Source organism: Nematolebias whitei, chromosome 16 (assembly GCF_014905685.2).
Source record: "Nematolebias whitei isolate Nwh7 chromosome 16, NemWhi1, whole genome shotgun sequence".
NCBI lineage: Eukaryota > Metazoa > Chordata > Actinopteri > Cyprinodontiformes > Rivulidae > Nematolebias > Nematolebias whitei.
Genome location: NC_056513.1, coordinates 132,007 through 145,124, shown reverse-complemented (window position 1 = coordinate 145,124; position 13,118 = coordinate 132,007). Strand labels below are relative to the sequence as shown.

Sequence of the window (13,118 nt, the reverse complement as noted above, 5' to 3'; positions counted from 1 at the left end):
TCAGACCAGTCACTGTAGAGCTTTTTGGGACTGGGATGATGGTGGCAAGTGAGCAGTATTTCACAAAACGGCCAGCAGAGGTTTACAATAATTTATTACAACACATGGAAAATGCTGCAGCAGTCCAAATGTAAAAAAAAAACAGCCAAATTCTGTCAAATAAAAAGATTAAAAGGGTATCATGGTCATTAGCAGTCTGAGGGGAAAAAGAAGCAGAGTCTGAGCTGAAAGGGGCTGTGGTCCTCTCGCCCTCTGCACGGCGTTCCTAGGTGGTCTTGATCTGCAGTGATCTCCCGACACTCGTTCCTCCCCGAGCCCGGTGTCCCTCTATGGCCTTGACCTCTCCCGGCACTCATTCCTCCCGGAGTTCAGTGTCCCATGGCGAACTCGACCTCCAGCGACTTCCAACGCTCGGACCTCCGCCCTCGACACCAGACCCGGACGACTCCACCCTCCTACTGGGCATGATCCACTATGCCCAACCAGTTTAGCTGGTTTCTTTGTGCGTCCTTACCCCTGCTTGTCTCTGCTCCTAATCACTGCACCTCCATTTTATGCAAACCTGCTGCTCTGCTGACCAATGTTGTTGTCATGTTGTTCCCTCCCAATGACACGATCACAAACAACTGCATCGACCTTTCCACTCTATCCCTGTCAGAAAAACAAAGTCACTAAACTGGGAGTGATAATGGACCCTTCCCTGAAACTTAACAATCATGTAAACATGATCGTTAAATCATGTTTCTTCCAACTGAGGCAGCTGTCTAAACTGAAGCCCATATTATCCAAAAAGAACCTGGAGACAGTAATACATGCATTCATTACATCTAGGCTTGATTACTGCAATTCACTCCTGTTTGGTATCAGTCAGACCTCCATTGCATGACTACAACTGGTCCAGAATGCAGCAGCCCCATTTTTAACCAGTGCAGGCAAAAGAGAGCACATTACACCAGTTTTGGCTAGGGATGCACCGATGCACTTTTTGAAATTCCGATCCGATCCCGATACCTAGATCTGAGTATCGGCCGATACCGTTCCAGTTCCGATATCATGATCATCACTGATTTTATATGAGGCTGTAATAATCTCCTCTCAAGTACAATTTGTACAAATATATGCATGCATGTCCAAAAAGGCAACTTGAGGTAAGTTTTATTAATGTTTGATAAGTTTTAAAGTTAGAATTAAATTCTGCTAACACAAAACATGTTTCTTTTTATTCCTAGCTTTAAAGTACAGAAAGTAAAGAAAAGTAAAGTAAAATCTAGATGCATTTCAGTTGTCGGTGTGAAATTGTGGAATGAATTGAATGATGAACTCAAATTATGTGCTTTTTTGTTGAGCTTTAAAAGGTCCATAAAAGGTAAAATTATAAAAGCTTATACTGTTATGTAGATGTATATATGTAGTGTTTAACAATGTATGTATGTAATGTAAGTATGCTTATACATATACACAGACATATTTTTATATAGATATGTGTATATGTAATGTATGTATATATATGGACAGTAGATATATTTTATTATTGAAGACTGCTGAGTCTATGAACAGGGTAGGCAAGTATAAGCCTCGGCTTCAGCCTATTCCTTTTTTGGTAAATTATTGATTTGTCAAAATGTAGTCTATATTGTTTTCCTTTTTCTGTAATGCTAATTTACCAAAATAAAGTTGAGTTGAGTTGAGAAGTGGATATTAAAGTGATTAATTTAAGTGATTGTTTAAAGTTGTTTTATATTTTATAAAGGGCAGATATAAGATTTTTTCCTTCTTTCTGCACTCTTTTCATTCAATGTTTTCTTTTTGACTTTTTTTTTTTATTTTTGTTTCATTTAAATGAATAAATAAATGAATTAAATTATGTAGCGTGCTAAGGGCTAGGTTAGCTGCCCTTGACTACAATATATTTAAATAAACGGGTTCTCTCTTTTTCGAATTAAATTACAGCCATGTGACCGAGGCAACTGTGCGTGGATAGTTTAATCATTGACGTGAGACGTTAATTTCCTTTGACCCATCAGAATAAATGTGGTCATTTATTGAACAGAATCAAAATTTAACATCAAAACATTGTACACTTGATTAGCTGATCTGGTTCTGATTAATAAAACTTGGCACGTTTTACTTAATAAGACAACAGAACATTGAAGATGGCATCTAGACTACTGGCAAAATAGAAGAGTTTACAAGAGGAGAGATTTAGAGGTTTAAAGAGGAGGATTTAGATCAGGGGTGGGCAATTATTTTTTCCATGGGGCCACATGAGAAACAACAAATATTGTGGAGGGCTGGCACAAATGACTTTTTCATTCAACCTTTATTTAGACAGGTAAATCCCATTGAGCCTCGAGGACTCATTTACAAGAGAGACCTGATTTCAACTTAACTCAATACTGCATAATAATAGTATTTCATTATTAAAAGCAGTACATAGCACTGTTTTAACAAGCTGGTAAGAGTATTTGTTATGATTAAGCAACGAAAAAGCGAGGTTTCCTTACAAAAAAAGTCATTTATTCAATTAAATTTCCCAGTACAATGGTAAACTGTTAACATTTTTACCATTTGTGACGTTATATTAATTATCATTTTCAGTCACATTCACCCCAAAACTCATTTTGAGTTTTATATACTGCTGGAAAAAGTTCTTATCTTTGTAAATATATCATTGTCTTTGTACTCCAAATATTATGAAACATCATATAATAGTGATCGTCACTGAACTGTGATTTCGAGTCCCGGTTCTTTACGTGCCTACATTTGTAGTCTAAAAATCTCATTTGGTGTTTTTCAGTTCTTTTTTCTTGTTTAGTGAGAGAAGTTTAGTCTCTGTTGGGCTTTAATGGAAATGTTAAAGTCAGGTTGAAGGTCTGAGGTGGAGATGTGAAGCAAAGCTGACATCATCAGTGAGAGAGGATCTATATCTGGATTTGGTTAACTTCATTTGTTTACATATGTATTTTGTAATTCCCTTTACGGGGGCCGGTCAGAGACAACCAAAGGGCTGCATGTGGCCCTGGGGCAGTACAATGCCCAGGTCTGATTTAGATGGACGAAGGAAAGTGTGTTGACCAGGAATGGCACCCTTCATCCGACCCCAGCTCAGCCCCGGTACACTCGGTGCGTGACGACTCGTTACCTTTGCAGAAGCTAGATCAACTCCGGTACAGAGGTCCATTTCAATGCTATATTGCTTCGTGTGTTGTCTGTTGTTCTGTCTGTACAGCACTTTGGTTGGCCTTATAGCTTTTTTAAGTGCTCTATAAATAAAATGGTATGGTATGTTGTCTAGTGATCTGAAATGCTGCGGGGACGTACATAGCTTTAACAGGGGGAGGGTGTAACCCAGATTAAAAAACTATTTTCCCACTCTCCAAGTTACTTGAACACACCATTGGTCATATGACGGTGAAGAAGTTATGCTACAAGCTGCTGTGGCTTTAGACTAATCAAGAGTGTGAGGGGGAGAAGCTGCTGGAGAAGCTGTGTTTGGTCTAGGAATGCACCAATCCACTTTTTTGGTTCCTTTCGATCCTGATACATAAATCTTAATATCGGCCGATAATGATACTTACCGATATCATCATTTTATGATTTTATGAGGCTGTAATAATCTCCTCTACAGGCAAGTACAATTTGTCCAAATATATACATGCATGTCCAAAAAGGCAACTTGAGGTACATTTTATTAATGTTGGCTAAGTTTCAAAGTTATAATTAAATCCTGCCAACACAAAACATGTTTTTTTATTCATAGCTTTAAAATGGATATTAAAGTGATTAAATGGATTTAAACAACAGCTAAGTTCATGGCAAAAAACCAACACAAATATGTTCCTGTTTTTAGTATTTTACATCGCTTTATAATGTAGCTGTATTTTGTCATTTTTTTATATCATTTCCTTTTGTTTTTCAATTCATGTGCTTTTTTTATGATTGTCTACTGTTGTACTGATAAATATCTCCTGGAGGGTAAACGTAAACTATATCTTGGCTGCAAGTATTCAATCAAGCTGCAAAGCAGTCTGATTTCAGTAAGCTGCGTTCAGTCTGCTCCTCTTCTGAAACGGGCAGACGGAGCACGGCTGTCCGAAATCAGACTGCCTGCTTCGAACTGAATGAGAGGAACACACCACTGAAGCCATGGAGCTCGAACGTCCAACATAAAACTAACTTTACTATGGTGCCTGGCTAAACAATCCTTGTGCTCTTTAATGTGGTGCTTTTTCAAATGTTTATTAAGTTTAATGCATTGTAGGTCGCGACCTAGCTTCCTCCTCTCAGTACAGCGACTCTGCAGACATACAGGCATGTTGCTGTCTTGCAGTGTTTAGTGTAATGTACATGTGGAGATGTTTCAGCAGACACAGACATGCATCATGGATCAGAAATCTCTGCAGGTTGGATAGGAAAAATCCGATATGTAAATTATGCTGCTTTCTGAGGCCGATACCGGATCGGATCGGCCCCATCCTTAGTTTGGTCTGTCTATAATGACTGCTTATTTGCCTAAAGTTGCATAGTAAATGCAATTTTGACTTAAGTGCATGAGACTGTATGTTTGAGGTGGCAACTACCACTGTTTTTGGAGGCTGTCTGGCATCATGGTAATGTTGGAATGTAGCATGGAATTGGTGAGTCAGTTTCTTTATACTGCTACCATGTTGCTATTAGCCATTATAGTGGTGTATTTTAATGCAATGGTTTGCTAACCTGATGCTATTAACATTAGTTTTGTATTTACCACTATTGTCTTCATTGCTTTATTTGTTTTTGTTTGATGTGGGGGCTGTTTTAATAGCCTTCTATTGAATTAGAGTGCAAACGTCATATTGTGTTATGCATTCAGTTCATTTAGATACTGAATGTAAAATGTATGGGATGTTTGTAAATGATTTGAAATGCATGCATATTTATTTATATGCCTTAAAGTATGTTTGTTTAATCTAAAAAAGTTAAATCTGGTCCTTTGGACATTCAAAAAAACAAAACAAAGCAAATCAACAAAAAATGTAGAAACGTTTCGTCTCTCATCCGAGAGACTTCCTCAGTCTGAGATGCTGTATTCAGCTCAGTCTCTTAAATAACACCGTCTCAGAGTGGATCAACCAGTTTTGCTGCTGACAACCAAAACCAGCTGATCACATGCTCAAGAAGCACTAGCTCAGGAGCCAGGCAGAAGGAGAAATCTCACACAAGACAGGCTCTAGAGCAATGTGGATATCCTAACTGGGCCTTCCTGAAAGCAGAGAAGAAACCCAAACAGGACTCCAGTCAGCCAACAGGTGAAAAGGAGGAACCCAGACCCAGACCAGTGGTCATTCCATATGTTGAGGGAGTATCAGAGAAACTGAGACGTTTATTTTCTAAACATAACGTCCCAGTGGCTTTTAAACCCCAAAATACATTACGGCAAAGATTGGTTCATCCCAAAGATCCAGTCCCCCGGCACAAACAGAGTAATGTTGTGTATGCTGTTCAGTGTCAGGAGGGCTGTGATCAGTCTTACATCGGGGAAACTAAACAGCCACTGGCCAAAAGGATGGCCCAGCACAGAAGATCAACATCATCAGGCCAGGACTCTGCGGTCTACACTCATCTCCAGGCCAGAGGTCACTCTTTCAAGGATGAAGATGTTCACATCCTGGACAGAGAGGAACGATGGTTTGAGAGAGGAGTAAAGGAGGCCATCTTTGTGAAAAGAAATCGTCCATTGTTAAACAGGGGCGGAGCCTCCAGGTTCAACTGTCCCCCTCTTACAATGCTGTGATTGCTAGTATCACTCAGCCCTCTGTGAACAGTAAACAGCCATCAGGTGCTAATGATCCATTGTTAGGCTGATGGTCCTTCTTGAGCATGTGATCAGCTGGTTTTGGTTGTCAGCAGCAAAACTGGTTGATCCACTCTGAGAAGGTGCTATTTAAGAGACTGAGCTGAATACAGCTCCTCAGACTGAGGAAGTCTCTTGGATGAGAGACGAAACGTTTCTACATTTTTTGTTGATTTGCTTTGTTTTGTTTTTTTGAATGTCCAGAGGACCAGATTTAACTTTTTTAGATTTTTCTACCTGGATTATTGAGCATGCATCAGGATATGTTTGTTTAACTTTATTCAAATATTGATGTGTGTAAATATGGGATTATTTGAAAGTATATTTTGTAATGATTAAATGTGTACATATGAAACAAACTTAGTTATGAATAGTAACTAAATTATGGGTTCTATTTATTAAATTAAGGCCAGGTGCACCCTGTTGGGTCAATTAATGGTGAGCTACTACACCTGAAGTGAAAGAAACCTTCACCAAAATTCAGAATTGGGCCCTGCAGGTCTAGTAGGATGCTGCTGAGCCCAGTTGTTTTTCTCCCCTCCATTTTCATTCATACATACTCACTTCATCTTCAATTTATGGACTACAACAATCTTCATGGATTGTTCTTGTTATATGGACATTCAATTTCTGGACTATAACTGTTACACAGATACAACATTTTTCAGTCATGTTATCTGGACAGTTTCTTTTTTTGTGCTGAAAGGTTTCACCTTCGATCCAGAAGGCTTCATCAGTCAAGTAAACACAATAAAACTGATTCTTCCTCCAACAGCTTACTCCAAAGTGGAACAAACCAGTTCTGCTTGTGATTAGATGGTCTCTTTGGTACGCCCCTCCTCCATTGCCGGCCCTCTTCCTTGTTGACAGTCTTGTCAAACTGGTTGAAAACAACAAAGTCCATGCTCAATAATCCAGGTATAAAATCCAACATTTTTCAGTCAGGTCATCTGGACAGTTTCTTTTTTTTTTGTGCTGAAACGTTTAGCCTTCAATCCGGAAGGCTTCATCAGTCAAGGAAACGCACAACAAAACTGATTCTTCCTCCAATTGATGGAGGAGGAGGAGTGAAGGAGGCTCACAGATCATTAATGCCAAGACCAGATTCACACCAGCGTCTGAGGCCTGTTCTAAAGTTTCATAACTTCACAGACAAATGTTGGGTGATGGATGCGGCCAGGCGCATTGGATCCCAATGGCTGGATCAGGAGAACTCTGCATGGGTGAGTTTGAGTATTTCCTTTATCAACAACTACTCTGCTGAGGTGGTGCAGAGGCGTAAAGCATTTGATGGTTTGAAAGTTTGACTGAGAAAAATTAATGTGGATTATTCTCTACTGTGTCCGGCAACTCTTCGAGTTAAAGTGGATGAGGAAACGGCACAGATTTCACTCGCCAGGAGAAGCTGCTGCAATTTTATTGGTTCTCTGGAACAAGGCAGCGGCATTATCAGGTTTGAATATTTGGGCATTTTCATTACTCCGAGATTCAAGAGATGTATAAAACAAATTTTTGTCCTCTATTTAATAAAATTAAACATGACTTGGATAGGTGGAATTCCTTACCCTTATCATGGCTTGGTTGTATATCGCTGATCAAGATGAAGATATTGCCTCAACTATTATACCCTATAAGGATGATCCCAATAGTGTTTTTACATAAGGTGATTAAACTCATTGAGGGCTGGCTGAGCTCTTTAATATGGAGTAAGCACAGACCCAAACTTAAGATGTCAACTTTACAGCTAACAAGCTGTGTGGGTGGTCTGGATATGCAAAATATTAGTCTATCAGCCATCTTGTCACCTTGTATATTTCCATGATTGGATTAAAAATGATTCATACTCTGGTTGGATATTGAAACTTCTCTTGCATTATATAATTTGAGATCTCTGTTGTTTTTTTAACAAGATTATTGATGTGAGGCGGAGTACTAGTAATCCTATTATACCAAATACAGTTGGCGTTTGGTACGTAGTCTAGAAGGGAGATCTAAGACCACAAAACTTTTCACCCCATAGTGAATAATCTTGACTTTAAGCCTGGACTGACCGATAAGGATTTCAGTGTCTGGGGAGATAGAGGTATTGTCATGTTGAAAGGTGATTTTTTTTTTATATAACATGCTGATGTCATTTGCACAATTATCGGTGAAATATAATCTCCCCAGACAAGACCTTTTTCGTTATTTGCAATTAAGCCTTTATATTCAGCATAATACAATTTTGGCAGGAAATCTGGTAGTCTCATCAGTTGAAAGAGCATTATTTCTGTAAAATACGATGATGTCTATAAACATGTTATACAAGGTATTATCCTCTGCCTGTATGGCCTCTTTACACACATTGAGGGACACTTGGGAGCATGAATTGTCAGTGCCCATCAATGATGAAGATTGGAGTAAGATTTGGAAATATGCTACATCTCTGTGTGCAATAAAATGAAATCAATACAACTTAAAATTCTTCATAGGATGGATATTTCTCCAAACCGCAGACATTATTTTGGTTCTGATCTCTCCCTTGTGTCAAGTCAGAAATAGGGACTTTGACTCATTGTTCTTGGTAGTGTTTGCCGTTGCAAAAATATTGCTCTGATATAATTTGTGAGATACAGAAAATATTAGGAATATCTGTACAAATGAATCCTCTGTCTTTACTTTTAGGGCTGCTGGATAAAAATGTTATCTCGAACGGTAAAAAAAGACTATATTGCATACTTACGTTGGCGGCAAGGAAAAATATTCTGCTACAATGGACTAGTGCAAGAGGACCTACTATTAAAGGCTGGAAAAGGATACTACAGGACTTGGGGGCCATTTACACAGTGCATATTTTGAGTGCATCCGAAGCGTTCTCTCTGCGGTTCTGCTGATCATTTACACGACACCAGTGGCCCCCCTCTTTGAATCCGGAGGTTTCTGAATCCACCTTCCAGAGTGGAGGTTTTTCGTTGACCGCCTGCTGATAATGTAAACATCTCCCGCTGAGGCTTTGTGTTAAACCACATGCACACACGCACGCGCGGACCGACGCTATATTTCTATCAACGGCGGCGGACACACTGCTTTCTGAACTATGACTGATGGAATATATTTTTAATCTCGTAGTTAATCTACGTCAGATTCCAGGTGATGTGACCAACGTCTGTGTTGCAAGAGACAATCTGATCAAGGCACACGTACATGTCGCGCTGCACTAGAACATACTATGTGCTAAATAATAAGTTTAATAATAATAAACAGTATTTATCTTAAGTTTGAGATATATAATGAAGCTATCTGGACATTATGTAATTCAAATTATGTGATTAAAATTATGCTAAACATATTGCATGTTATTAAATTTGTAAATGAAGACTTCAGGTTTAATTTTTATTGTATTTATTTATTCAACACCACAAACTGTATGTCACACAAACACTGATAATTAAACTGAACACACGATTAAAAACAAGTTAACTGTAAACTGTATTAATGAACTGGACTCTTCCTATGTTTTCATCCTGGATGTCCCACGTTGTCCATCTGGCTCGTTCAGGCTGTCACTCCTTTGATTAATGAAACTTAAAATATTCAATGGATTGAATAAAAGAACTGAGGGGAATTTTAAATAAATAGTTCATCCAACATCTGTCTTCGACGTCTTCCTGCAGTTCATCTGGGCCGAGCCTCGTTCAGAACTGGTTCGCCTGGTGGAAGGACGGCTCCTTCTTCTTTCAAGAAAAATAAAAACTCATTTGGTTGTTTTGTAACCAAGGTAAACACAAGCAAACATTATTAAGAACATGTGATTTAACTGCAGTAAATCAGCTACTGATAATCACGGAATAAAGTCCGACATCGTCGACTCGGTTCTGGTCCACTCAGCGACCGGTGTGGAGCTGTTAGACGAAGCGGTCCCGCTTGGCGTCAAATCTATCGACTCGTATGCAAAATCCAGCCAGAATCCAGCTTTAACTTGTTGTTATGTTGTTGTTAGCTGATTAGCCCAGACGAAAACAGCGTGCCGAGGCAGTACGCATGCGCATTAGGTGAAGGTACAAAATTCACAGCGCCATCTAATGACCTGGCATGGTAACTACAGCAGATTCGGGAGGGCAGGGGGGAATCCTCCGGATGCATGTAAACCCAAAATCCGACCGTGTCAACGCAAATCTTTTCCTCTAATTAACATATGAAAAAAACTATATTTCCCCCCATCGTGTCCGTATAAATAGAGCCTTAGTGTCATTAGAATATTTGACATGCATTTTGCACTATAGGACAGACTTTTTCCTCAAGGTATGGGAGCCGTGTTTGGATTTGTTGAACCTGAAATCTCAGCTATTATGCTGCAAGGATTTGTTTAGCGTAATATATTTTTGCTTTGTCTTTTTGTTTTTCTTCCCCTTCATTCTCCTGTGTTTGATGTGGTACATTGGGTCTGTGTTGTTATGTTATGTTGTTGTTTGAGTTGTGTTATGTTGTGTTGTAAAGATTTAAAATATCAAAAAAAAAAAAATCAGAGGAGGAATGAAATATGTTTTACCTCGTCAGTGTTGATGCCTCTGGTCATGGACCAAGTGGATACAATGTAATCCATTACTCGCTCACGGAGTCCTTTAGGGACTTGGTAGAGTTTGAGAAAGTCTCGCACGCTGTTGAGCATCTCATGATAATGATTGGTGTTGGCATACATCTGCTGAAAGATGGTGGTGACATTACCGAAGATAGTGGCATACAGCAATGCTGTAAAAAAAAAACAGAGAAAGACTGCTTTTATTTGTCCACAAAAATAAACAAAACTATAATTTCCAAGTACAGCACATTTTGAATGTCAGTTATGTTTTATTATTGTGTAGTGGTCAACCACTTCAGCTAAACCAACATATTTTCAAAAGAAGGCAAAAGGCATTTTCAAAACTAATTATTTTTAGGAATCCATCTTTGTAAAAAGAAACAGTCCGTCATTAAATGGGAAGAGGCCTCAGTGATCAACAGTCCCCCTCTTACAATGCTGTTATTGCTAGTATCACTCAGCCCCTGTAAATAGCAAGCAGCCATCAGGGTGCTAACAATCCATTGTTAGGCTGATGGTCCTCCTTGATCATGTGAACAGACAGTTTTGAATGTCAACAACAAACAGGCTGATCCACTATGAGAAGGTGCTATTTATAAGACTGAGCTGAATACAGCTCCTCAGACTGAAGAAGTCTTTCAGATGAAAGACGAAACGTTTCTACAACTTTTTTTTAACCCATCCAGAGGACCTGACTTAACCTTTTTAGAATTCTTTTTAGAATGTTCAGCTTTTCACAAGTATACTGAATAAAGTTTTTTTTTAAATATAAATTCATTCAACCTTTATTTATACATGTTAATCCCATTGAGCCTCAGGGACTCATTTACAAGAGAGACCTGATTTTTAACAGTGATAACGGTGGACAACGGCAACAACAATAGACAATCATAAAGGATGCATACAAATTTTAACAAAGAAAAGAAAATGGTAAATAAAAAATAATTAAAAGGGAAAGTAGAGAAAAACAGCTTGAGTGTAAGGTGGTGTAGAATACTAAAAACAAACATGTCTGCATTGGTTTTTGCCAGGAACTTAACAGATACAACACAATAAAATACAACTTTATTTATAAAGCACTTTAAAACACTTGGCCCAAGTGCTGTACACTAACACATACAAGCATAAAAAAACTATAAACTCAACAGATACTATAAAAGTAATGAACTACCAAATCATAAAACAGCAAATGGTAAAAACAATAAAACAAATAGCTTGAAATGTTGGTTTTACTGTTTTTAAGTTGAGTTAAAAGCCAAAGAGAAAAAAATGTAGGATTCTCTGCCTTCTCCTTTAACCATCTCACTCTCTCACTTCCAGTAAGATGGCGCCTGTGTACATGGCTTACAATCCACCTCTGCTGATGGTGTTCAAATTTTTATTTTTTTTTTTTTTCATTTCTCATCTGTGACATCAACACTCTGCTGGTGTATGAACGAAAACAACTTTTGGATCTTTGACCTTGTGGCACCAATGTCGCTTATTTTGATCAATACAAGCGTAACTCTGGACCCCCCCCCCCCCCTGTCCTCCCGCTGCTGGCGGACGTGCCTGCTTACCTGCAGCGAGGCGCGCACCTGCCTCCCCGGAGACGTCGCTCCAGACGCCGTGGAAAACGCGCTGGCCGGCTGGTAAAACTGAAAGCCCTACTTGCTGCCTCTGAAACATCCTCTCCAGCTGATGGTGAGCGTTTCCACCTCTGCTCCTGGCGCTGTACAGATCCTGTGGCGCGCTGTCTGGTCCCGCTGTCAGGGTCCCATCATCACACTGGGCCCGTGCGCGGCTGGGTTTCCTGCCGGAGGCGCGCATCTATCTCTGCAAATCTGAGGCCCCTGGACAGGTCACTGCAACCATCTCCTCCTGTGGTGGATTCTACGAGGATGGCCCTGATAAATGCCAGATCTCTGGCTAATAAAACTTTTATTTTGAACGACTTTTTCTGCTGCAACCGACTGGACTTTCTTTTCATCACTGAGACTTAGATCTGCCCTGGTGAGTTCAGTGTTTTTCTGGAATTACTACCTCCGGATTGTTCGTTTTGCAATGCGCCAAGGACAACTGGTCGTGGTGGAGGATTATTGGCTGTTTTTAAGAAACATTTGCACTCCAGACAGCTCCATGGTTCAGCTAATTATTCGAGTTTTGAACTACTCTGTTGTGTTCAATTGTCCCCCTCTTACAATGTTGTGATTGCTAGTATCACTCAGCCCTCTGTGAATAGTAAACAGCCATCAGTGTGCTAATGATCCATTGTTAGGCTGATGGTCCTTCTTGAGCATGTGATCAGCTGGTTTTGGTTGTCAGCAGCAAAACTGGTTGATCCACCCTGAGACGGTGCTATTTAAGAGACTGAGCTGAATACAGCACCTCAGACTGAGGAAGTCTCTCGGATGAGAGACGAAACGTTTCTACAATTTTTTGTTGATTTGCTTTGTTTTGTTTTTTTTGAATGTCCAGAGGACCAGATTTAACTTTTTTAGATTTTTCTACCTGGATTATTGAGCATGCATCAGGATAGCAAGGAAGAGGGCAGACTACAGGAACCATTTGCGATTCAACCTCAGATGTCGACAAAGTGGCATCATTCCCAAAAGCCTGGAACTAAAATCTTCGGTCAGCGGGCATCGGGCAAGCAAGATCCTTCAGAAGGCACAGACCCAGCTGCTGAATGAACGGGTGAGACAGACCAATTTTACTATTGAGGCCTTGAAGGCCAAAGAAGAGCAC

At 39.6% G+C, this 13,118-nt stretch overlaps 1 protein-coding gene across 1 annotated transcript in view; it reads right to left on the bottom strand.

Moving 5' to 3' along the window:
* LOC119422987 (potassium voltage-gated channel subfamily H member 1-like) overlaps positions 1 to 13,118 on the bottom strand; it is a 69,235-nt gene that overhangs the window by 11,034 nt on the left and 45,083 nt on the right. The window contains exon 8 of the mRNA XM_037690398.1: positions 10,362 to 10,561. Within this exon, the coding sequence (XP_037546326.1) occupies positions 10,362 to 10,561 (200 nt within the window). The remainder of the gene's footprint in view (positions 1 to 10,361; positions 10,562 to 13,118) is intronic.